Consider the following 26,563-nt stretch of genomic DNA (forward strand, 5'->3'; position numbering starts at 1 on the left):
ATACACCTGTGATTATATGCATTTAGTGTTCATTCAAGAATAGGGCAAAATATAGTATATCGCAATATGGTTAAAAAATAACGCAGTATTAAAAAAAGGCAATATCGGCTAGCCCTAGGTTGAATGGATAGTTTCAAACTTTAGGCTGCGAGCCATTAAGTTACCATTCACATCCAAGAGAGGGCGGTAATGCACGAAGTCAGTCTGCCACCGCCGTAAACAAAAGAAGAAGAAAAGCTGTTCTCGGGCACACGCGCTCTGCTCTCTCTTTTCAATCCGCGTGCCCGCGTGTTTGCGAGTGTTCAGATCGAGTGATTCCAACTAGGGGAGGAAATGCCATCAAAAGTCATGCCAGAAACTGACACATATATGGAAGAAGAGGTGGACGCCGCCGCGGATCTTAAGGCCTCAAAGGTGAGCAGATATAGACTCTCTGGTTGACTTTTAAATCCCCCTCGTTTCAGCTGCGTCCCTGTTTCATAACATGTGGCATATCATGCGAGTGTGAAACACTGACGCGCTTTTCTAAACTGGTACAATGTGACAATATAACGGCTTTGAACACCGCGTTTTACGCTACAGTGTCAAAGAAGACAGTCATTTGATTACATGTGGCCGAGGTGCGGTTGTACTTTCTCAGCATAGCCTAGCTAGAACATCGTCACGTGGGACAGCCACGTGCCTGAGAACAGATCTGTAAGCCACATGGATACCGGAAGTTGACAGCAAAATGAAAGACTCTGGGAGAACGTTGCAACGCTGGAGATCCGGTGTTTATTTTGTCGCATTCATGTGACGTCACATCAGGTCGCCTTGCCAAAGCACACAAATCAGCATGTTTAAGTTCTGGGTTCATAGCACTCGAGATGGATAGATAGTACTTTATAAATTCCCTCGGGAAAATTAAAAGCATATATATATTAAAAGCTTTTATACTTGCCTTTTGTGTCCACTGTTCTTACCTTTTGTTCTTTTTGATGCCGTTTTTAACGCACAGGGAATGCACCCCAGAAAGGGACAAGCGGTAGGAATGGATGGATGGGATGTTATGTAGGATCTGTTTTACTTTTTAACCAGCTCGTATTATATAAGAAAAATATGGTGTAGGTTAGTGAAAAATTCCGAATTGCATGTCAAAGAAGCAGATGCAATAATTGTGAGAATAAGAAACAGAAACTAATAATTTGTACATGGCTACAGTGATGCAGTTTATGCTGAGTTTGGAGGTACAGTGGGGCAAGAAAGTATTTAGTCAGCCACCGATTGTGCAAGTTCTCCCACGTAAAATGATGACAGAGATCTGTAATTTTCATCATAGGTACACTTCAACTGTGAGAGACAGAATGTGAAAAAAAATCCAGGAATTCACATTGTAGGAATTTTAAATAATTTATTTGTAATTTATAGTGGAAAAGAAGTATTTGGTCAACCATTCAAAGCTCTCACTGATGGAAGGAGGTTTTGGCTCAAAATCTCACGATACATGGCCCCATTCATTCTTTCCTTAACACGGAACAATCGTCCTGTCCGCTCAGCAGAAAAACAGTCCCAAAGCATGATGTTCCTACCCCCATGCTTCACAGTAGGTACAGTGTTCTTGAGATGCAACTCAGTATTCTTCTACCTTCAAACACAACGAGTTGAGTTTATACCAAAATGGATACATGGATAATACAGCAGAGGATTGGGAGAATGTCATGTGGTCAGATGAAACCAAAATAGAACTTTTTGTTATTTGAAAATAAATTCTTTAAAATTCCTACAATGTGAATTCCTGGATTTTTTTCACATTCTGTCCCTCACATTTGAAGAGTAGCTATGATGAAAATTACAGACCTCTGTCATCATTTCAAGTGGGAGAACTTGCACAATCGGTGGCTGACTAAATACTTTTTTGCCCCACTGTACCTCCAAACTCAGCATAAACTGCATCACTGTAGTCATGTACAAATTATTAGTTTCTGTTTCTTATTCTCACAATTATTGTATCTGCTTCTTTAACATGCAATTCGGATTGTTTCACTAACCTATATAAAAATATTTAAGGTAAATGTTTAACAAGTACAATTGTTATTTTCAAATGACCATTGGTAAATAAGATTCACTCTAGGGACTTTAAAGGGGAATTGCACTTTTTTTTTGTCCATTGTTCACAATCAATTATGAGAGACAAAAACACAAAACGTTTTTGTTTAGTTAATTTTCTACCATATAACAATAGGCTCGTTGTAGGTGGCTAGCAATGCAACTAATGGGAGCAATGGACAGTAGTCCGTTTGGTTAAGTTGAATTTAAAGTACCAATGATTGTTGCACTCACACTAGGTGTGGTGAAATAATTCTCTGCATTTGACCCATCAACCTTGATCACCCCCTGGGTGGTGAAGGGAGCAGTGGGCGGCAGCCAGCGGTGGCTGCGTCCGGGAATAATTTTTGGTTATTAAACTGGCTAGTGAAGTTTCCAGTTTATTATGGTACTCCAATAATTCAGCATAGTAGGCGTTCAAAAATTCCAGATTAGCAGCATGACCAAATCGTACCAACCTCACTTTCTGTGCTTCCGTCTGCGACAACGATTCACCCTGTTCGTTGTGCTCGCTTCTATAAACAGCAGTTCATTCTCCGTTCGTATATTCAGCTTCAGAAAAATAGTTGTGATTCCTCATTTGTCCATAAATAGTCGTATTAGTGTCTGTTACCAAGTCTGCCATCATTACAACACACTCTAGTATTTGTTTGCGGAAGTAGGAACAAACAGTAGATGCCAGAAGTTGGATATATGCTGCTCTGAAAATGGAAATAAATGTGCCAGAGTAGGAAGTCCAGCTGTTGATTAAAATGAGCAAAAAATGGTAACTATTGTACATATTAAATTTTGTTATGAATGTGTCTGTTACTTTTTTTATCTCTATTTTTACTTTTTGATACAGGGACGTATTTTGGTTAAGTTATGTGCCTCCCTAGTGTTTCTGTACAACAGTTTAACCAACAAAAAGCAGTTAAATAAAGGACAAATGAGCATCCTGTCAGCAAACTAAAGACTTTATAAACAAGTTGTGACAACGTTCACGACATATCACCTCCTGCAAAACATCAGATAGTTTTGTCCTTCGCTGTATACTTTTAGTGTGGGGACAAGTGCGTCTGTCTCCAATATTGTCCTTATTCGTGTCGTTCTCGCCATTTCTGGGTCTTAAATGACTGTTAAAGTGTGCCAACTTATCAAAATGTGTCCCCAAACTCTTTCTGTCCTTGTGATATGCATAATTTATGATCTAAAATAAACTTCAACGGAGCAAGGAGGTGAACAAACACCATGCCATCTATCATGTCGAAATGTTACACTGTGATCACAGCGACGCTATAGTTTGTCTGCGTTAAGCCTTATAACATTATCACTAATAGTTTAATTTTCAAATCAAAAAATGTGAATGGAGTATTGTTGGCACTTTTTGAATGGCTATTAATTGGATTTCATGGACTCCGCTTATTTGCACACTTACTTAAAATGCTTTTTTTTTTTTTTATCCGTCCGTTTTCATGTCTTTCATAATGATTGTGAACAATAGGCAACATTCCAAAAAGTGCAGTTCCCCTTTATAAAAGAGGACTGGAAAAATGTATAATTAGTATTTTTTCAAAGGAAAAGGGGACAGTTAAAATAACAGCAATAACAACACACGGTAAAATACCAAAACTAATTTGCTCAAAAAAGGACAAGCATTTTATGTTTGATAGGATGCACACTAGTATGTTATTGATTATTGAATGTCTCACGGCTTTCCTTTGCAATCTAATAGCTTCAATGTTTATAATTATATTAATGATTAATTCTTAACAATTTATATATATTAATATATTCTATGTTTAATCTTACAATACTGGTGCATTGGTGCCTAATCTTTTTTGTGTGTGTGTGAGGTTAAAGTTATTGTGCCTTTCTTCATTGCATTGCAAATTGACACTGCTTTTGAAAGTACTTGAATTGATTTAGACAAAGTTTAGTTGGCTGACTTTGGCCTAAATTAGCAATTTTTTACACAACTTTGTCTCACACTTGCTAACTCATAAACAAAGTAACAAGCTAACTATTTTACCTTCTCAAGATTTTATCCTTCGGACCTACGACATTTCCCCGCTTTGATTCTTGTCATAAAAACAAGATCTGTTTTTCCAAACTTACCAAGGTATTCGTGTTTTAACAACAATAAGAGAAAGTGTTCCCACATTTTACATGTTTTCGAGTGGCTGCGTTGATTTGCATTCTTTACAAAAAAACACAAGTGATCACGCCACGACCATTGTAGCCAAATGTATTTGTCGGTGACAAATTTTAGTGTTGATATTTGTCCACGACATTGACAAATTGTGGCACCCCTACTATATAAGGTATCAAAATATTACCTGCAGACTAAGGCTTTTATAAATGTATCAAAACATTTTGTAATATATTAAATTGTCTTTTTTTCCTAAACATGCAGAGCAAATCTAAGGATGGCAAGAAACAGAAGAAGAAGAAGCAGGTGGTAACACAGGAGGAGGTGGAGGAAGATGTAGAGTGTGAACCTCCTGCACCTAAAAAGAAAAAGAAGAAAGGCAAGCTTGCAGAGGACCAAACACATAAGCACATCGATGAGGCCACAGATGTGAATGACAACATTGAGGATGTTGAACCACCCAAAAAGAAGAAAAAGAAGAGCACAAAAGCAGATAAGGAGGTTATAACTGGTTTACCTTTCAAACAGATGTGTGCTAAAAATAATACCAGCATGATTTCTTGCTGTGACACTGTGAGAAAGCTTATTTGCAACTCGTTAAATTATGGCTTTACTTTCTTGTTTTTAGACCAAAAAAAAGAGAACAATTGCTGAAGCTATCAACGGACATTCCATGCCAGAGACACCAGTTGAGACCCCCAACCCGACCCCATCTCAATCAAGCGATGACTCAACCAGTGACATTGATAAAGAAATTGTAAGATTTGTCATCTTATTTCATAGCTTTTGACATGTGACAAATACTGAACTGAAATGAATTTAACTGTCATGTCGTCTGCCTTTACATTTAGTCTTCTAAAAGGTGAACTGTCTTAACAAAGTCAATATTAACAAAGTATTAGCAAAATCCTAATTATAAGCACCCGGGAATCATTTGTGGTGATTTAACCCCCAATTCCAACCCTTGATGCTGAGTGCCAAGCAGGGAGGTAATGGGTCCCATTTTTATAGTCTTTGGTATGACTCGGCCGGGGTTTGAACTCCTATCCTACCGATCTCAGGGCGGACACTCTAACCACTAAGCCACTGTGCAGCGGAGCCTGTAATTGTAGCTGCCAAATTGTGCAGCTCAACACACAGTAGAAATATTAATGATGGAGGTTTTTGGATGTGTTTTTTTTTAGAGTACTTGATAGGCAGAATAGAGCAAAACCCACTTATTTAAGTTAGATTGCATAAAAAAAGAAAAACATTTGTGCTTGTCTTGCATTAGGATTGTGAATGATGCAAAATTCATAAGAAGTGCATTTCCCAATTTAAAAGCTCTCCCATTTAACTCATTGATTCTAATTGTTTAGGAGGAGACACCAGAACAAAAAGAAGGGGCCTTCTCCAACTTCCGAATCTCTCAAGACACCATTGAGAAGCTAAAAGGTATTAATCATGTTGACTTTTCTATACCTCATCAACAATTTGTTTAAGCTGTTGTATGACTTAGTGTTCCAATATTTTAACTAGAAGCATAACTTGCTGGCGTGTGGTCAATATTATCTTTGTGTGTAATTTTTTATGATGCAGATATTTGATTTAAAAAGGCAACACCAAAATCTGTGTTAATAATTAGTAATAACATATATTTCTTTACATAATATGGTTTTGCTATATTTTTGAAGTGTTGCAGCTTATTGTAACATGTCCAAAACTAGTGAAGTTAGCACGTCGTGTAATTCATAAATAAAAACAGAATACAATGATTTGCAAATCCTTTTCAACCTATATTCAATTGAATGCACTGCAAAGACAAGATACACTACATTTTTAAAAGTATATGGCCACCCATCTTATTCTCATTCAATGGTTTTTCTTTATTTTCATAACTATTTACATTGTAGATTGTCACTGAAGGCATCAAAACTATGAATGATCACATGTGGAGTTATTTACTTAACTTTTAACTTTAACAAAAAAAGGTGAAATAATTGAAAATATTTTTAATCTTCTAGTTTCTTCAGAATAGCCACCCTTTGCTTTGATTACTGTTTTGCACATTCTTGACATTCTGTCGATGAGCTTCAAGAGGTAAATGGGTTGTAATTGTATAGCGCTTTTCTACCTTCAAGGTACTCAAAGCGCTTTGTCACTACTTCCACATTTACCCATTCACACACACACATTCACACACTGATGGAGGGAACTGCCAAATTCTCTTGGACTGCCAGAGAAGGGGGGAGAATTTACCTCCTTTTTCCATTAGGGTGATCAATATGCCCCCTTGTGTACATCCATCAGGAAGATTTCCTTATGAAGCCTCGCTGAATACAGTTAGGTTTAAAGCATTATCATTTCCCAAATGTTGAAATTTTAAAGTCACTTTTTCAGCTTTCAGTTTACGAACTAGCTTATTAGCATTGTGAATTGATTGCACAGTGTCATTCTTTAGACTAGATGCCAAACCACAAGAATGAAACATTACATCAGGTCTTGTCTTTTTTGCAACCCAGAGTATCTGTCCTATTTTTGATCTGAGTTCTTTTTCTGTTTCATTAAGAGGAGCATCTCTTTTTAGAGCACGGACAGGCTGTAAGTGAATGGGGTGCAGACTTTCAATGTAGCTGTGCTGATGCAACTGTACAGAATCATTAACAATTTCAATATCCATTCCCAAATAGCAGAAATTGTCATGTTCCTCACATCCCACTTGGAACCCAGACTTCAGTTTAGGGATTACATTTTCTGAAAAGTTTGATGAGCCTGCCCACAGAAAATCATCTACATGAAATGCGAGTACACCCGTCACTGTGTTTTCATCATCCAGCCAATAAAATACTGCTGGGTCTACCTGTGATACTCAGCATGATTTCCTTCACCTTGCTCTACCAATAGAGAGATGCATCAGCAAGCCCATACACACACTTCTTTAGTTTCCAAATAACCCCCTTACAGTCAGCTCCTGGAGGAGGGTTGACATAAATGTCTCTCGACAACTCCATACCCTGTAAAAAGGCAGACTTGATGTCCATTAATGGACTTTCCAATGATTTTGACAAATTACACTTGGCAATAGCCTTAGAGATTCAGAAGCACAGGTTGGTGCATCTTTTTGTAGATTTTTTAAATTAAGTTCTTCAAACCCCCTTGCTACAAGTCTGGCTTTGGGTACAATACCAGTGTCACTTTCTTTGAGACTACAGACCCACCTTGTCCTGTATTTTCAGTCTCTTCAAAAACATTATTGCTTTTCCAGCTTTCTATCTCTGCCTGTTTGGCTGCATCAAATGATATGTCTTTTGTTATGAGTACATCAGCCTCCCTGACAGCTGACTCAGTGTTAAGATGCTGTACACATGACATGTCAACAGCCTCTTTTAGTCCTGTACTGCCATCAGGCTCAATATGCTGCACATTATACCAGTTTTTCTAGGTTCCCGTTGCTTTACCTGGTCTACTGAGTACTTTAGCCTTACATGTTACACTTGTATCTCTTTTCACAAAAGTTACAATCTGTCCTGTTTTTACTTCACATTAGAAGCTAGGACAAGATTACCACAGGCACTGTGATTCATTTGAGGTGCATCACTTTGAATTACACCTTCACTTGTGTTTCCCTCTCCATCACTGTCATGTTCACTTTCACTGTCTGTTTTTTTCATTATCTGAGCTACATGATGGTCCGTAAAAAGCGTCTGTGTCACTATCAATGGTTATGTTCTTTTCATATCCTGTTACAGTGTGAACATTACTTTGTGTAACTTCCCTGTCTTTAATCTGTGTGTGCACCTTATTAAGTCGTGAGTGATGAACTCTAACTAGAATACCTCCATGTCTTACAAACACAACAGCTCCATCTTGATCAATCATCACTCCTGGTACCTTCCACTCTGCACTATCTCCTTGTTTATAGTAAACCTTTTTTCCTGTCTCATATTTTTCATTTGTGTATCTAAGCTGTTTTCTTAATGCCCTTCTTATCCTCTCTGAACATTCAACTTCAGTGAAAGCCTTCCTTGAGGCATGCAAAGCTGATATGTGTTTTCCTACTCTTGTGCTCGCTGTAATTTCCTCTAGTGCAGGTAGCTCATTTACCAATACATTGAGAAGGTTAGGATTTTGACCAAATACCAGTTGATGTGGACTATTACCATGTACACTGTGCATGCAGTTCTTAGCCATCGAGGCCCAGTCCAAGGCAGTGCACCTGTCACAATCTTTTTCCTCTTTAACTTTCTGGACGATGTTTGTGAGTGTCTGATTATGACGTTCCATGGGCTGTATCCTGCGGTTGTCTTGAACTCGAAATTGAAGTTTTCTGCCATGTCCCTGAACTCTTCATTGTTAAATTCTCCCCCGTTGTCACTGAAGAACCTTTTGGGAGGACCATGGACACTTATCCATATGTGGATGAAAGAGTTGACAATTACAGAAGATTTGTTGGTTTTCACAATATTTCCAGCGCTGAAACGTGTGAAATTGTCCATTATATGTAAATACCAAATGCCTGACTCAAGCTCGTGCAGGTCCACTGCCACAGTTTCATTGTATTGCGAAGCAAGAGGCAAACCAACAGCTGGCTTTGGCTTTGTCTGGCTATATCTTTGGCACGTGTCACATGCATCCACTATTTGTTGCAAAATATTGAGACAGTCCCTGTCTTTGTTCCCTGAACTTTGAATTAGCCTATTTAGGCGATCTGCTGATGCATGGCCAAATCGTTTGTGAAGTTTGAGGAGGACCTTGTTCTTATTGATTGTGGACATATTTTCTGTTACAATCAGGACTTCATCTTCAGCAAATAAATCTTGAATCTGACATTCCATGTCATCTTTGTCTCTTATGTCAACACAGCAGTGTCCTGAGCTGATAAATTGAAGAGGTATCTGCTGCTTAAACATCACTGCCCTGTCGTTTTCTATGACTAATGTAGTTCCTGCCTTTTTTAATGATGTTTTACTCAGCAGGAGTGGAATGTCGACTTTGACACCTTGTGTCTCAATGTTACACTTTGTCCATCCTATTTTAGCAGGTAGATGCACTTTTCTGGTTGAATGAATTAGATTTCCATTTCCAAAACTAAACGGTCTGTTGCTAGACCTTTCTGAACTTCTGAGCTTATTTACCTGCTTTTCATTGAGATTATCTACACAACTTTCAAGCCACTTTTCTCCATACACTGTGTGAGTGCGGGCGGCAACTTCCTTTTTCTAGCACTCGTATGGCTTGGACTCGTCAAACCTCGGCGGTATTTTTTTGTTTGCAGCCATCCTCAACCATCTTCTGCTACCAATGTTAAATACAGGTTAATAAACACAACGTCTATTCCGGTTCACAACTTTTAATGAACTGCTGAACAGAGGAAAAAATGGAAACACTTTTTCCTTCCGCCCATTAACACTGCGCATGCATTAACCCAGTATATGGAGAAACATGTTAACAATTAGAACTGTATAGTTTAAAAAAATATATTTGTTGAAATTCATTTGGTAAACAAAAATCTTTGGCATCCTACTCCGAGATGTGAAAACATTTTAATTTGAAGTGACCATCTGGTGTTCACACCCTTAATAAAAAAACTAACTTTAGGTTTGTATAACGGTGTGCTAATTCAAGAGCTTTGCTGATTTATTGTGGAAAGGCTGTCGAAGGACACATTACTGCTCATGTTATTCATTTGTCTACATATGCCGTCCCGTCTTCTTTCTCACATTGCAAATTCTCATTTCAGCTCGTGGTGTCTCCTACCTATTTGACATTCAAGTCAAAACATTTGATTGTGTTTATGATGGTGAAGATGTACTGGCCCAAGCCCGTACAGGAACAGGAAAGACTTTCTCCTTTGCCATCCCACTGGTGGAGAAACTCCAGATGGATTCAGCGGCGCGGGCAAGAGGCCGTCCTCCCAAGGTCTGCACAGTCATTAAACACATAATTTTTATATAACTGTGTTAGACTGTAACCTCTGTCCGCTATTGACTATTCTTTCTCTGCAGGTCTTAGTGTTGGCTCCCACCAGAGAGTTGGCCATTCAGGTCGCTAAGGACTTTAAAGACATCAACAAGAAACTATACATCTGTTGTTTCTATGGAGGCAGCCCATACAACTCACAGAGTATGTTGTTTGCATATATCTAAGTACTGTATATTATAAGTCTACCTGGGGTTTAATTAGATTCAATTGACAGCAATGGCCCTAAGTCCAGTACAGAAATTGGTCAAGGCAGATACATCAAAAGATTTTCAAAATCCCAAGATATTTTTAAATTTGTTACAGACCGCACTCATAAAGATAAAAAACCGGCATTGAGCAGTTTTGATCTTGTGTGTTGTGTGCTACAACAATGTCAACACCGCACACACATGAAGATTCTATCTCACCAAGGAGCAAGACTCCAGTCCTTCTATTCACCCCTTTTTTATCGCTTGTCTCTCTCGAGGTCATGTATTTCCTATTTGTATCAGATTGATACTTTTGTGGTGGAATCGGTACTATTTTGTAGTTGCTCTTTTATACGTCAGCCAAATTACTCAATTACCTCACAGTTTGTGACTGCAGCGTTTTTGTCAGTGAAGTGTTTTTTTCACAAATATCTATGTACCATTTTAGTGGATGAAAACAAAATTGAGCTGTTTGGCCACAATACCCAGCGATATGTTTTGGGGAGAAAAGGTGAGGTCTTTCATCCCAGGAACACCATCTTACCATCAAGCATGGTGGTGGTAGTATTATGCTCCGGACCTGTTTTGCTGCCAATGGAACTTGTGCTTTACAGAGAGTAAATGAGACAACGAAAAAGGAGGATTACCCTCAAATTCTTCAGGATAACCTAAAATCATTAGCCAGGAGGTTGGGTCTTGAGCGCAGTTTGGCGTACCAACAGGACAATGACCCCAAACACACGTCAAAAGTGGTAAAGGAATGGCTAAATCAGGCGAGAATTACATTTTTTGAATGCCCTTCCCAAAGTCCTGACTTAACCGTGTGGACAATGCTGAAGATACAAGTCCATGCCAGAAAACCAACAGATTTAGCTGAACCGCACCAATTTTGTCAAGAGGAGTGGTCAAAAATTCAACCGTAAGCTTGTGCATGGCTGCCATTGCAGTGAAACTTGCCAAGGGACATGTAACCAAATATTAACATTGCTGTATGCATACTTTTGACCCAACAAATTTGGTCACCTTTTCAGTAGACTCCTAATACATTCATAAAAGGACCAAAATGTATTAATGTGACAAACAACTATGTGCTCCAATCACTCTATCACAAAAAAAGTTTTAGAAATTATTAAAAACTCAAGACAGCAATGACATGTTCTTTACAAGTTTATATAAACTTAAACCACAAATGTACAATTGTCGGCCCTTACCAGTTTTGAAGCCAATTATCGGGACACTAGTAATACACCTTAGTCTTACATGACATAAGCTGTTTGGGCTGTCTGTGGTATGAAGGGGGAAAGTCATGACAAAAACAGCCAGATTGTTCTTGTGTGTACCCAACTTTTAGTTTTTATTAGCACCAAATTATACACCTACATAGGTTCTTAATAGTTGCGATTCATGTATTATTCACAGAGAAAATAATGAATACAATTATTCTCACAATGTTAACAAAACTGAAACAAAAAGTCTGTATTGGCCTTACCTGACTACCACAATTTTAAAATAGTAAAGTCATATACATGTAAACTTTTAAAAGTATAATTTAATAAAATACGCATGCTTGTACTCTGTCTGCAGTCGATGCTATCCGAAATGGGATCGATATTTTGGTTGGAACACCTGGTCGGATCAGAGACCTCATACAGAATTATAAACTGGACCTGACTAAACTGAAGCACGTGGTTCTGGATGAAGTAGACCAAATGCTGGACATGGGATTTGCTGAGCAAGTGGAAGAAATTCTAGCCGCCTCCTACAAAAAAGGTATCACAAATGTTGACTGTGGCGGAGGGTAAAGTGGTTTGCATTTTATTTTTTTAAAATTATGAATATCTTCCTTAATGTGTGACCAATTTATTAATTTCTCAAATTTAGAATTGTTCCTTAAGAGGCACCGTAGCATTTTGTCCCATCAAAACGACTGATTTCATTCCTCTTTCTCAATGACAACCGTGCCTTTGTGTGCTATGGCCATGTTCCCCTCCAGATGGCGACTCCAACCCCCAGACTTTGCTCTTTTCGGCCACATGCCCCCCGTGGGTCTATGATGTGGCCAAGAAATACATGAGACCAGAGTGCAAACGTGTCGACCTGATTGGCAAGAAATCACAGAGAGCTGCAACAACTGTGGAAGTAAGTGTGGGCTTGAATTGGAGCTGAGAATGGGCCTAGATAATGCTGAACAATTTCACTTTTCGTCACTTGGTGTTGGTTGTTGATGAAGCTTTTGAGGAAAAGATTAATTGCACTACTTAGCTGCAACCAGCACAGGCACCATTGTCTGTGTTCAACGCAGAAGTGTCTAAACTTTGTCCACTAAGGGCTGCATCCTCAAAATGGGCCAAAAGAGGTGTCAACACCAATAGTTGTTATATTTAATATACATCATTATTAATTAATTCATATAATTTTGAGAACATGTGGAGGGCCAACAAAAAAAAATGTCTTAGGGCCAGTAATGACTCTCGGCCACACTGTGCCCTGTGGTGTATCATCCAAATTTATGGATTTGGTCTGAAAAATCTTTAATTACTGCAAATGTGTCTTTGTACACCTATCTATGCCTGTGGCATATAGTGACCGGCAGAACAATTAAATGTTTCCCACTAGATGGCAGTATATAGTTATTATGCGTAGCACCTGTTGACTTTTATATAACAATAATATACTTGCTGATAGTTCATGATGTGCCTTGGTTAAATGAAGGTTAGAAAAACTGGTTTAATCAAAAAATAAAATGTCAGCTATGTTACTTTAGGCTAAATCTACACAGAAAAGTACAGGGGTCTTCTATTAGGGATGTCACGGTATGAAAATAATAAATAAATGTGAAGAATATTCAAGATAGCACTTTATGGACATAAGAAATAAAAACAAATTAAATAATTTTGCAAGGTGGCACCTGATGGCCATCAATCAATCAATCAATGTTTATTTATATAGCCCCTAATCACAAATGTCTCAAAGGACTGCACAAATCATTACGACTACAACGTCCTCGGAAGAACCCACAAAAAGACATAACTGCACTTGGACAGAAATAGTGTTCGTGTATGAAATATAGTCTTACACAAAGGCGGCCACTTATGGTCAACATAATAATTACGATTATTTTTTTTATCAATATTGAAATCATGATTATTCATTATGTTAGGTAAAACAGTGTTGAGGTGTGAATGTGACGCTATCATATAATTTGTAATGTCGAATAAAAAGGCTATAGCTACACAGATATTAATTTTTTTTTGTTCATTAATGTAATGTCAGCTTTTTCTCTGTACATGATGCCTTTATTTATATTTTTACATTTTGGTAGAAATATTTTTTTTTAAGTTATGTACATTCATTTGTACGTGAAATTTATTTTTTTTTGGACGCATCCATTAAGAGTTTGAGCAGAAATAACTATTAACCATCAATTTTCACAACATGTTATGTCACATGAATGGTTTTTAAAATAACTTGATGAAATGAAAAAAAAACACAAGTAATGTAAAAAAATTAACTTGCTGTTTACTTTTTGATAACAAAATAAAACAAAGCAGTTCGGCTAATGAAAATTAAGTCTAATAAAAAAACTTTGTTCTCTCTAACAACACCAACAGTTTGGCCAACAAAAAAAACCGAATGATACCTCTCACATCAAATACACAATATTCACAGTCTACGTTCAATTTGATGAGATGACAAAACATAGCTAGTATTTGTTATCTGAACACTGATACCATTTGCAGTTAAAGGACAAGTGAGCGTCTCAGTAAACAAATATTTTGTACACAAGTTGTTGCAACGTTCTCGACACATCGCCTGCTGCATGTTTCCTCACATTATTATCTCTGTCACAGCAGCTGACAGACACTGTATTAACAAAATAAAAGTAACATCAAATTTTGTCCTTTGCTGTATACTTTTAGTATGAGACAAAAGCGTCTGTCTCTAATATTGTCCACACATGAAGCCATCGAAAAACAACAGTGCGCTCTTAAACGCACGCCAAGGCTCCATGGAAATTAAGCAAGGGAAAATGAAGTTAAAACCAATCATTCTCCGGGTAATTATGGGTAATCACGCCATTTATGTCAAAATAGCTTTGCTTCAAGTTCCACATATAAAGTTTTGATTTACTTTCACCTCACTCTCTCCAACGTCTCACTCTTCCTTCGTGCTAACTTCTAGCAGCGTAGTTAGTCATCCATAAATTCAGATTATAAAAGATAAGGTTGCGAATCCTCATCTGTACAAAAATAGTCGTCTTTGTTGTTTGATACCGAATGTGCCATGATTAGAACACACTTGTGTGCTTGTTTCTGGGAGGGTCTTTTGCCAGAAGAGAGACCTGCGCTGCTATGGAAACGGAAATAAATGCGCCAAAGAATTAGTTCCGGCAATAATAAAAATTACCAAAACACGGTAAGTCTTGCACATATACATTATACTTATTATTGTGAACGTGTCTGTTACTACATTATTTATAGACTTGTAGTGTGAATACAAAATATTGATGGAGGTTTTTGAAGTTTTATAGGGCTTTGACGGCTACAATAGTGACTATCATTAGCTGCATCCTTCAAGCGTTTATTCTCTTTAGAATTCTTCCAAAAAACAGAAGTGTGTTCTTGTCTGTCATAATGATTGTGAACAATATGCAAAATTCCAAGAAAAAGTGCCGTTCCCCTTTTAAGAATCACGTTTTAACCACATGGCTACTTCTACCAGCAACTACAGCGGCTCTAAGTTATATTATGCCTTATGTAAAATTGAATCTCAAAATTGTATACATTTAAACTGTTGAGTTCACCAGAGATTGTCAGAAATTATTTACACTGTGCACAGGCCGCAATTCCACAAAACTATGAAGTTTTAAAGAGGGTTCATCGTACAATTAATACTGATAACGGCGGCAACAATCATGATATCTACTCTTTGACAAACTCATGAATTTACTGGCGCCAGCTTGCTAGCTTAAATGCTAAAATGAAAAGAAGAGACATTAACGTGTTTTCCCATTAGAAAACATACTCCGATTAAGATAATGAATTATGCACATAGAACCTACAAGCTGTGATCTCTTAACAGTGGTTGTTCTATACTGAAAGGATTATGAGACGGGGCTGGTTTAACGCTGTGTTTATGGACCGCTGAACAGAGGAGGCCACAATGCCTGCCAAAAATGATCAATAGTAATGATAAATTTTGTTATGTGCTTTTCCGTTGCCGGTAAATAAATCTTGAAGTGCTGCGTTAGAAACCAAAATTTAAATCAAGAAAGGCCTAGCTATTAAAACAGATAAAATACTAAGACTAAAGTCAATCAATGAGGCATAAGAAAAAAAGTGGGTTTTCTAACAGTGTCTATTTTTTTATTTTATTTTATTATTAGTATCCTGGTCAAAATATTTCACTGAGTATAAGTACCTTTTGAGCACATTTAACAACTGCGCAATAATAATGATAACCGTGATATGTAATTTTTATGTCGTTAAATTCCTAGTAGAGGGTGATAAAATTTGGGCCAGCGGGCCGCTATTTTGAAGGCCCTTGGACCAGTACATTGAAACAAGAGTTTAGAACATTCATGGAGGGATTCTTCCATCACTGTTGTTGTTGTTATTATTATTATGATAGTCAATTATTCGTCAATTTTGAGTTATCTCTATGACAACAGTAACAGTCTCTTCTTTTTCACATTTTATAGCATCTGGCCATAGCATGCCACTGGTCACAGCGTGCAGCGGTGATTGGAGATGTGATACAGGTGTACAGCGGCAGCCACGGCAAAACCATTCTCTTCTGTGAGACCAAGAAAGAGGTCAATGAACTTTCATTGAGTGCATCCATCAAGCAGGTAAGCCATTTTTGCGCAACAGAACTCATGTAGAGTTTTAGGAGCCATTGACTTTGAGAAGCTGTCGTGTCTGCATGTGTCACATCATTTGCTTTGTTGTCACACTTCTGACATCTTTCCAGAGTGCCCAGTCCCTCCATGGAGACATCCTTCAAAAACAGAGAGAGACTACATTGAAAGACTTCAGGAACGGAGTGTTTCAGGTTTTGGTGGCCACAAACGTGGCCGCTCGTGGGTTAGATATCCCTGAAGTTGACTTGGTGATCCAGTGTTCTCCACCTAAGGTATTTTCTACTGCATTTGTTTTATAAGCGTTATTGTCAGGTTATATTGTCATAATTGAGATTGTGTGTCATCTACACTCGTCAGGATGTGGATTCATACATTCATCGCTCAGGTCGAACTGGCAGGGCTGGAAGGACCGGAGTTTGCATTTGTATGTACCAGAAGAAAGAAGAGAACCTGCTGCGCTACGTAGAAAACAAAGCTGTAGGTGTCCTATCTTTAAAGTACCGGTAGAGTGGAAAAACAAGTTGCTGCTATATTGAAGCTATTTTCATATACAGGTGTATCTGATCTATGACACTGAAAGACTTACAAAGTTTGCGAGTAAATAGATATGACCAAAATAGTATCAATCTCACAGAGATTTTGATTATATTTTATTTACTTTTTTTCAAATATTATTTTATATATATAAGGCTTGTGAATTATAGACAGCACATCTCTTTCTCCATGTCTTTGTAATTGTGGCATATTTCCAGTACAACTGATCTGATAACATGGTCATAGTGCAGAAGCGTTGCAATAGTGACGTCACGCTCCGGAAATAGCCGAAGGTATTCGAAGCGGAGTATTCAAAATAGCTGACTAACATTGTGGCATTTTGTGAAGTTTGGACGGTATTTTCACATACTTTGCAGATTGTAAATACAATTGGTTTAATAGATACAATGAACACAATTAAGCTTATAAAGTCAACTTATTTTTCCACTCTACTGGTACTTTAAGCCAAAATATTAAAACAACTTTTGGCAGAAGCAATGCTGGAAGTGTATCTGAAGTAAAGCCATTGCTGATTTCATCAAGGAAATATTAATGTATTTTGTATTGATACAGGGCCTCTCATTCAGACGAGTTGGCGTTCCCACAGCCAATGACATCATCAAGTCATCAAGCAAGGATGCTCTAAGGTGCGTTTGAGGCACAATGTAACTGAGCATGCTAGAATTATGGGGCATAAACTCCCACTACTAAGATAGGGCTGGGTGATGTGGCTGAAACGTGTATCACAATATAAATTGTATATTCCTAATATTGATGTTTATTCATATTTTGTATGACCTATCAAAAACAAGGACCAGTAGAAAAATAAAACTTTTTTAGCATGCTCAGTGGCCTTGTGGTTAAAGTGTCCGACCTGAGATCGGTAGTTCATAATTTCAAACCCCAGCCGAGTCATACCAAAGACTATAAAAATGGGACCCTTTACCTCCTTGCTTGGCACTTAGCATCAATGTTCAGAATTGGGGGTTAAATCACCAAAATGATTCTCGAACCCGGCCACTGCTGCTGTTCACTGCTCCCGTCACCTCCCAGGGAGTGGAACAATGGGATAACAGTGGGACGGCGTGGCGCAGTGGGAGAGTGGCCGTGCGCAACCCGAGGGTCACTGGTTCAAATCCCACCTAGAGCCAACCTTGTCACGTCCGTTGTGTCCTGAGTAAGACACTTCACCCTTGCTCCTGATGAGTGCTGGTTGGCGCCTTGCATGGCAGCTCCCTCCATCAGTGTGTGAATGTGTGTGTGAATGGGTAAATGTGGAAGTAGTGTCAAAGCGCTTTGAGTACCTTGAAGGTAGAAAAGCGCTATACAAGTACAACCCATTTATTTATTTATTTATAATTTCACCACACCTAGTGTTTGTGTGACTATCAGTGGTACTTTAAATTTATTTGAAATGTAACCTTCTTCTAATCATATTCCCCTCAGCTATCAAGGCTGAAAGGAAATGGCAACAAAACCCTGGAAAACATTCAATGTAAACACATTTCTAATATCACATTGAACACATAATATAGTGTCTTTAAAATTAAGTTGCAAAAGTAAGGAATGGGATGAAATGCTTGAAGTGTAGTGATAGTACTAAGTATGAACATGTAAACTAAAAGAAAACTGAGAGGTATTATTTTCTGCATGTTTAGTGCCGGTGTTCTGTCAATTTTGACTGTTTCCTTGAAAATAAAAACTACCAATAGCTTTCTCAGGATGTAATTGTCTACAATATACAATGTGAATTTTCTCACACTGTAATTTTCTGCATGCTTACTGGTCGAAAGATACAATGAAAGAAAAATAATTTAAAATCCCTAGTTGCTTGTACACGAGGCAACGGCTTTTTTTTGGAGGCAAATGTTTGAAATATGGTGAGCGTTTAAGGTAGTGTGGTATTACTGATTACGAACACCTTGATCTGACAACAATCCATTAATAAAAGAAAAAAAAAACCTATAAACTGCCATAGTGTCAAGGTGACTTTTACTGTTTTATCGACAATTTATTTGCTGTCTGCAGCATTCCTTTTTACTTTGTCTTCTCATTCCGTCCAAAGACTCAACCGCAAGACAACAAGATGGCACAACCAAACTTGATAGTTCATACTGTTACCTTATTAGCTGTTTCTTTGTCACACCCACTGATCATTAGTGTGTGCATTAGTTCATGCAACCAACCTTGCTTTGCAACTTCCTGTTTCTTATGATAAAGAAAAAAAAATGTTTCGGAACGCATTTGTTATTGATATTGATATTGATCAGCCGTACGTGGCTGATCCGTTGGCGGTCTCGTGACTGTGCCGAAAATGAAATTTCGTTGTACTTGTGCAATGACAATAAACTATCCTATCCTATGTCTGTTGCGAGATATTGATACCGTTTTATCGCCCAGCCCTACTATTGACCCACAAAAGTTGTTTGGAATCCGATGCTGGTTGGTGTGGAATCGTCAGATTTTTTTTTTTTTTCATCCAGATATCTGGACTCGGTTCCAGCTGCTGCTGTTGAGTACTTCAGAGAGGCTGCAGAGAAGCTCATAGAGGCAAGAGGAGCTCCAAACGCGCTGGCTGCTGCATTGGCACACATTTCTGGCGCTACCAGTCTAGAGCAAAGGTCACTTCTCAATTCTGATGCTGTAAGTTAATCTGTTGCTTTTCAATCAAGTATTGCTCGTTTCTGCCACCTTGTTTACCAGAGCTTGGCAATAATTTTGCTTTCATATTTACTGCAGCTCTTAGAAGTTCTTTGTTTATTATCATTGAAATGTATTTCACATTTTGATATGTTGCCGCTGTTTGTTTTTCCAGGGTTTCAGCACTCTGAAGTTGACATGTTCTCAGGAGTTGGATAATATGGGTTATGTTTGGCGAAGCATCAAAGAACAACTTGGAGAGGAGATTGAAAACCACATTCACAGAATGAACTTCCTGAAAGGGAAAATGGTATGTTTGGCCATTATATAAAGGGTTTGCAAACCGTGTAACAGTATACAATCGTATACTGGTAAATGCAGAATATAATCACCTCACGATATTGAAAAAAAATGCACCCTTCATTTTGTTTATCATTGTTTACCAACAAACTGGTATGAAACCTGTTTTGACATCACAATACAAAGTAACAAGTAGACATTATCATATACTAGCAGATATTACGTGTATAAACACATTACTTTGATTAACTAAGGTGTTCAGTTGTGAACATTGAACCAACAGCTTGGGCTCTCTTAGCTCTTAGCACAGAGTAGTCAATATACACTCATAGAAATGTAACACAAAGAACAGGAAGTGAACACCTATCTTTCCGGTCATCTAAAAAAAAAAAAAAGCCACTAAAACCTTTACAAATCAAAACAAAAGAAAAAAAAATATTTAAACACTGAACTAAAAATAATGACTTAAGATCTGAGGATCCCCTTTGAGTCATCTGTGTTTAAGGGCTATGTAAGTAAACTTGATTGATTAAAGAAGCCAGAAGTCTGATGTTTCTTCTGACAAAAAAGTATATTGCAGGTTCTTTGTATTTTTTTAATTTTAAACAGAAAATTAAAGCATTAGAAATATAAAATAGTATATATTTTTTACAATACTGTCATAACAACCGTGTTATCGTTCTACCCCTTTATATCTGACTTATAATAACTGTTATTTTTTACATAAAAAGTCCTAATTTTAACCTGATTGTGTTTCCAATAGGGAGTTTGTTTTGACGTGCCAGCCAACAAAGTCAAAGAGATTCAGGTAAGAACATCTAATTGTGGGACTTTAAAGGCTGCCCTGTCATGTCAAAGTTTCCCACAAGACCGCTATCTATTTGTGGGGCGTGGTAGGACGTATCCGTCCAGTTTGCATGATTGGCCTTAATAACGGTTATTCTGTTTTTTTTCACTATCACAAACACAAAGCTGTCTGTGAGCGCTTAAAGTAGGGTATTTGATGCTTGTTGCATATTCTCCCTGTGACTGCGTGGATTCCCTCCGGGTACTCGGGTTTCCTCCCACCTCCAAAGACATGCACCTGGGGATAGGCTGATTGGCAAAACAAAATTGGCCCGAGTGTGTGAATGTGACTGTGAATGTTGTCTACCTCGGATGGTCCTGTCATGAGTTAGCGACTAATCCATGGTGTACCCTGCCTTCCGCCCGAGTGTAGCTGGGATAGGATAGATTAGACGATTCACAGAAGTGTTACATGATAACGCTCCAAGGTTCTCATGAAGTCTGCCATCATTAGTGGTAGCAAACACAGGAAGTTAGGATGAGAATTGATAAGATTTATATGATTCTGATTCCACTTTCGGTTCAGTTCTTTATAAATTCTCATTTTGATTAAGTGATAGCAAACAAGTTGATCAACTTTGAATTTATAAAAAACAAGAGTATTTTAAACACAACAGTAGGTCTGAAGAGACCCATAGCCACAATGGGGTACCAGATGATAAAAATATTTTGTTGTAATGTTGTAATAAACCAAATACAACATATATTATTCTGTGACAATAACAGATTACACAAACATTTTATGTAACATGTTTAACATTTTTCAAATGGAAAGGAAAAGTATTATTTAAAAAATGTATGTCCAAGCCAAATACAAGTTTGATTGATTGATTGATTGATTGATTGATTGATTGATACTTTTATTAGTAGATTGTACAGTACAGTACATATTCCGTACAATTGACCACTAAACGGTAACACCCGAATAAGTTTTTCAACTTGTTTAAGTCGGGGTCCACGTTAATCAATTCATGGTAAAGTCAAGTAGAACTGTAAGTTGTACAATTTTTCAACCATCAACTATGAAAATTAATCTTTATTTTGGAGAAAATCCTCTATTACTTGCCTATTTAGGACGCATGCGCAATATTTTTGATTAATCACAGTGTCTACAGCTGTGGCGAACATCTCCTCGGAAGAATGTGTGCCAAGTGCTGGTCTGATGCCTTCTCATAATGTAATGCATCAGAAACATTTTTCATACTAAAAGTTAACATAAGTTTGTTATATAAGTTTGTTTTAACATGACAGGCAGTGTTAGAGACCTGCATATTAAACAGCAGATGCCGTGCTGACATTGCCGCTGCTGCCGCCGGTGAAAGCGCATCATTCATTAAACGTATCTATCTAAATTTTGTCAATTAGATGTCAAATCCGCTTTGGAAGTATTGCAACTTGTCATCCTTTCTTGTGAATAACGCAAACATTTGTGCTGCTGATCGGCACCGTGCAGTGGCGTCATGTGTGCCCACAGGCATTGATGAGGGAATCGTCAACTAAACTGTCAATTGATTCTTGGGAATCGAAACACTGGGAGCTGGTTCTTGATTCCCATCCCGAACAGGAAGTGCTCTCTATGTTGACATTTTTTACTCTGAAATTAATGCGCCTTTGGAAGATTACATACATACACACAGCATGTATCTAAACTGGTTTTTGGGGTATCACATTGTTATCCGCCTTGTGATAACAGTTTAATTTATAATGCACAGAAAAATAAAAGATGTGTGTTTTGGTCTCCCATAAGGATTGTGCAGGATGGATAATATGTTACATTTCCTATACTAAGCGCCTGATTTACTAAAGGTTTGCGTGTACAAGTAATCATGTAAGCCTGATCTACTAAAGTGGATTCCGTCTGTTAAGTGAGCAGAAAAAGGCGTGCAATCCATTTTGCGTCTGTCTTCGTTATTATGCAAAAATACATTGTGGGTCATACAGGTGTTCCACAAGGCTGTGTACTTTGAGCCATCCTTTTTACACCTTACACTGACTGCAGGAAAGTACATTCTAATAATCATATGTTTATATTTGCAGATGACACAGTCATTTTGAGTCTCTTTCTCTTTTACATGCCACAATGCGATTGACACCTTTATTAAGTGGTGTAATAAGAAACATCTCATTTTAAATGTGGCAAAAACACAAGAGATCATTTTTTGACCCAAGGCAAGTGACTACACATGAGTCAGTGGTCATTAAAGACCAAACTATCATTCAGGTGACAACATATAAGTATCTTGGGGTCCATGTTGATAACCTGCTTTGCTGTACTGTACATCCCATATTGATAACTTGTGCAACAAACTGCAACAGAGACTATAGTTTTTGAGATGACTGAGGCTGTATGGAGTTAGTAATCAGATCATGCTAATTTTCTACAAATCTATTTTACAGAGCCTAATCAGATAGGGAATTACAGGGTGGTTTGGCAACCCAACCATATAATTAAAAAAACAATTGGCGAACATGTACAAAACAGCAATGAAGATAATTGCCATGAAACATTATGAGTCTATAGATCCTTTGTATAACCAGTCAGTTCTGACACAGGTAAAAAACATCTCTTTATATTCCACTCACCCACTGTCCTCAGAATATTAACTTCTCCCATCAGGAAGAAGACACCGTATACCAAAGTGCAAAAAAACACATCTCAAATGATCATTTGTTCCAGCTTCTGTCAAGCTGTTGAATATTGCAAAAAATAGTGCAATTGAACAATGTGCAATGAACCCAAGCACTATTCTGCCACTTTTTGTCTAATGTCGCCGTATGTCTCTGTGCTGCCATTTAATATACTATATTTCCTGCCTCGCGTTGTTAATGTTTGTTTTAATGTCTGTGTTTCTTTGATTATCTTGTATGCCTTGTGAAGCAATAATGTGCAAAATGCCCAAGACAGATTTCTTTACCAGGACAATAAAGTTTACCCTGACCTGACCCTGATTAAAACGTCCACAATACCGTGAGGAGATTGATTTATCAACACTCACCACCATTTTGCAAGCGCTATTCAGCACGTGTGGGAAGGAAACCATCAGTTCCACACACGGCTGCAGGATTAGTGCTCATGCGGCACAGAGACGAGAATTCTCCGTCCTAGGTGTGTGTGTCAACATTGTTCGCGGTCAAATAAAAAATGTAACACACATCTATCTATTCAGCAAATCCCTTTTTATAGCAGCTACAGGACTAAAGTTGCTGATTTGAAAACAATTTCAATTGATGCGATTTGGTGTCCTCTTTTGTCTTTTAAATGACGTTTGTTTTTTTCCAAATAGAAGGTATATTATTAAAATGTTTTGTATATATGACAGAAAAAAATTATGCATTTTTTGCATCTTGCGTGGAGTAAGTGCAGCCTCTCTCCAATGAGCACACCTTTTAGGGTTTTAGTGTAGATGTACTGCAGAACTGCTTTTAAAAGGCCCATAATAAGTGGTACATGTCTCCTCTATGTTTGAAAACATAGCAAAATTGTCGCAAGTAGGAGCATGATTCCATGGATGTGAAGTAAATGAGTGTCTCTGTGGTGATGCTCTGTATAGTACATCTAATATCGTCATTTAATTAAGGCGGTCTGCACCACTTTACAATTGTAGACGCAGTGTTAGTAGATCACAAGCAAGATACCCACAGAGAGTACACGTTATAGATTGCACATGCTGTTTAGCGCGTGGTATTTGGATCTTAGTAAATCAGGTCCTAAGTATTTGTTTCCAGCTTAAGTCAATGCTGTCCTTCAAACTGACCTCCTCTTACCGTTTGATTGGTCAACAGGATGCCTGGAGTGATGGACGCCGTTGGCAGCTGACCGTGGCCACAGAGCTGCCTGAGCTGGAAGAGAAGCACTACAGCAATTATGGCGACAGAAGCTTTGGCGATCGACGAGGAGGATTCAGAGGCGGAAGGGGACATAGTTTTGGGGGAAGTGGTGGGCGCGGTAATGGCTTCCGCAGAGGCGGTGGTGGTGGTGGTGGCGGTGGCGGTGGCGGCCGCGGTTACGGAAACAATAGTGGTGGTGGACACAAACGCTTTTTCAGCGAGGCGTTTAAGTAATGAGACGCCAAACTGTGGACTGATAGGATGACTCTCATGCCTATGTACAGGCAGGCATTCTTCTTTACAATTCACAACGTCAGCTGTTCATGAATAGTATTTAAAACTTATATTCAGCATTATCAGAGGAGCAAGATTTTGAAAGGCTGATTTGTGAGAAACCTTTACACAGTAAGTAGAAGACCAATAGCAGCCATTTTGTAATGACAGACTTCTGAACGTGACAACCCGAGTTTTCACTTTTCAAATCGGTACATACTGAAATCCAAAGTGAAAGTCAAAGATCTCATTGAGTTGTGGGTAACGTTTTTATTACTTTGCATTTGGGGAAACGTGGGCAGCAAGACACTCCTGTAGGAGGTGACCATTTGTGTGTGTGTGTGCCTCTATGGAGAGGGGCGTGATCATGGTCGTCAACCTTTATTGTGCTGGAGTCTGTTTTGCTGCCTTACCTCAGCCGAACATTCTCCCCAAAATATATTGGATGATTGCTTTGCAATTGCCTCTTTTTACTGCTTGTTTGACTACCTTCCTTCATTTGAACGGAGTGTGTCCATTAAAAGCTGGTGAACAAAGGTTGTGTGTCTTTCTTTATGTAGTTAACGTTACTACATTTACATAGTTATTTTTTAATACTTTTTGTCAAATACACTTGAATTAGGAACAAGAATAAAGGCTTAATCCCATCTGACATCAAAGTGCATATACGGTATATAGAGGCTTCTTTATTTTGCACTTATTAATACAATACACAATTACACTGAGAGAACATGGTTAAAACAATTATAGACTACATTTAACTGTACAAAGTCATTACAGTATGTGCAAATGTTGCATTTTAAACCAGTTTTCAGGAAAGCATTGATGGGATTTATGTAAGTAACTGCATACGGGGCCACAAAGAAACATCTTGAAACAAACTCACCCATGAAGTTACAGATTTATCTTTCTGCTTTCAGGCAGGATTTCAGTAATTGTCTGGTTGGGAGTGTGTTATCTGCTCTACGTCATAGATTCATTAACTATATCTCTGGGCTTTACAACACCTTCAACCTTGGCCCTTTGCTAACACCACACTATGATAAGTAAAACAAGCAGAATAATTCCAATCATGTTATGACAAAACTAAAAGTCATCACTTGTGAAGCAAAGTCCAGTGGCGGTATCGTTCTTCAGAGTCAATCCATCATCATCATCATCATCATCCTGGGAACAAAGAAACATGAATGGTTATCCACTGCACAGAGCAAGTACTTCACATGATATGCTGAAAAAAGTGGAGGGATATTACAATTGAATGTATTGGTAACACTTAAGCATGGGTAACAGATTCACCATTAATTAGTTGCTTATTAAAATGCAAATTGGTAACATTGACTCTTAATTAGTCATTATTAAGTACTTATTAATGCCTTATTCTGCATGGCCATATTATACAACTAACCCTAACCAAATAACTCTAAATTAAGTCTTTGTTACTTAGAATATGTTCCCCATACTAAAGTGTTACCAATATTAACCTGAGCCCAGACCTAAATTTAATAAAATGTCTGGTGTGACAAAAAATATGTGAAATCAGGAGTTCTGTCCCAAAAAGCAAATAAAAGTTTTCTTACATGCGTGTACCTTTACAACATTTTCCGCTAAATTGCCTCTTTAATTCATTTGTGCATGTTAGGGTCCCAATTTTGTTTAGGTTTGAAATGAATCATTCCTATTTTTTGTTGTATATAGCCACTGTAATTATCGATCTAGCTCATTAATCGGTCCAGGTGATTGGCTGTGATGTATTGGCATTGTAGTTAGCCAGGTGAAGCTGCCTGTGTAAAAATGAAACGTGTAACATTTTATTTAACAGTTACGAAACTCCAGATGGGGTTTTACGGTGGCAGAGGGGTTAGTGCGTCTGCCTCACAATACGAAGTTCCTGCAGTCCTGGGTTCAAATCCAGGC

General features: G+C 38.0%; 2 protein-coding genes across 2 annotated transcripts in view; one reads left to right on the top strand and one right to left on the bottom strand.

The window, feature by feature from the left end:
- The first annotated feature begins 248 nt into the window (after positions 1 to 248).
- On the top strand, positions 249 to 25,185 carry ddx21 (DEAD (Asp-Glu-Ala-Asp) box helicase 21). The gene is made up of 16 exons (XM_061880256.1): positions 249 to 414; positions 4,481 to 4,717; positions 4,845 to 4,973; positions 5,575 to 5,650; positions 9,936 to 10,114; positions 10,201 to 10,318; positions 11,950 to 12,135; positions 12,359 to 12,504; positions 16,067 to 16,216; positions 16,339 to 16,500; positions 16,586 to 16,705; positions 17,336 to 17,409; positions 19,246 to 19,405; positions 19,578 to 19,712; positions 20,466 to 20,510; positions 24,332 to 25,185. The coding sequence occupies exons 1-16, from the start codon at positions 334 to 336 to the stop codon at positions 24,608 to 24,610; spliced, it is 2,277 nt and encodes a 758-aa protein (XP_061736240.1). The 5' UTR covers positions 249 to 333; the 3' UTR covers positions 24,611 to 25,185.
- The window catches only part of chs1 (chitin synthase 1), a 55,828-nt gene continuing 53,866 nt past the window's right edge, over positions 24,602 to 26,563 (bottom strand). Inside the window, exon 35 of the mRNA XM_061880247.1 lies at positions 24,602 to 25,816. Coding sequence (XP_061736231.1) covers positions 25,736 to 25,816 — 81 coding nt within the window. The 3' untranslated portion in view covers positions 24,602 to 25,735. The remainder of the gene's footprint in view (positions 25,817 to 26,563) is intronic.

This window comes from Nerophis ophidion, linkage group LG02 (assembly GCF_033978795.1).
Source record: "Nerophis ophidion isolate RoL-2023_Sa linkage group LG02, RoL_Noph_v1.0, whole genome shotgun sequence".
In the NCBI taxonomy this organism is placed as follows: domain Eukaryota; kingdom Metazoa; phylum Chordata; class Actinopteri; order Syngnathiformes; family Syngnathidae; genus Nerophis; species Nerophis ophidion.

What these genes read in the sequence shown, in the direction of transcription:
- ddx21 (XM_061880256.1), top strand. Translation starts at nt 334, where the DNA reads ATGCCATCAAAAGTCATGCCAGAAACTGACACATATATGGAAGAAGAG. An exon ending in CACCATTGAGAAGCTAAAAG is followed by an intron (nt 5,651 to 9,935) that starts GTATTAATCATG and finishes TTCTCATTTCAG; the next exon opens with CTCGTGGTGTCTCCTACCTA. An exon ending in CAGCCCATACAACTCACAGA is followed by an intron (nt 10,319 to 11,949) that starts GTATGTTGTTTG and finishes CTCTGTCTGCAG; the next exon opens with TCGATGCTATCCGAAATGGG.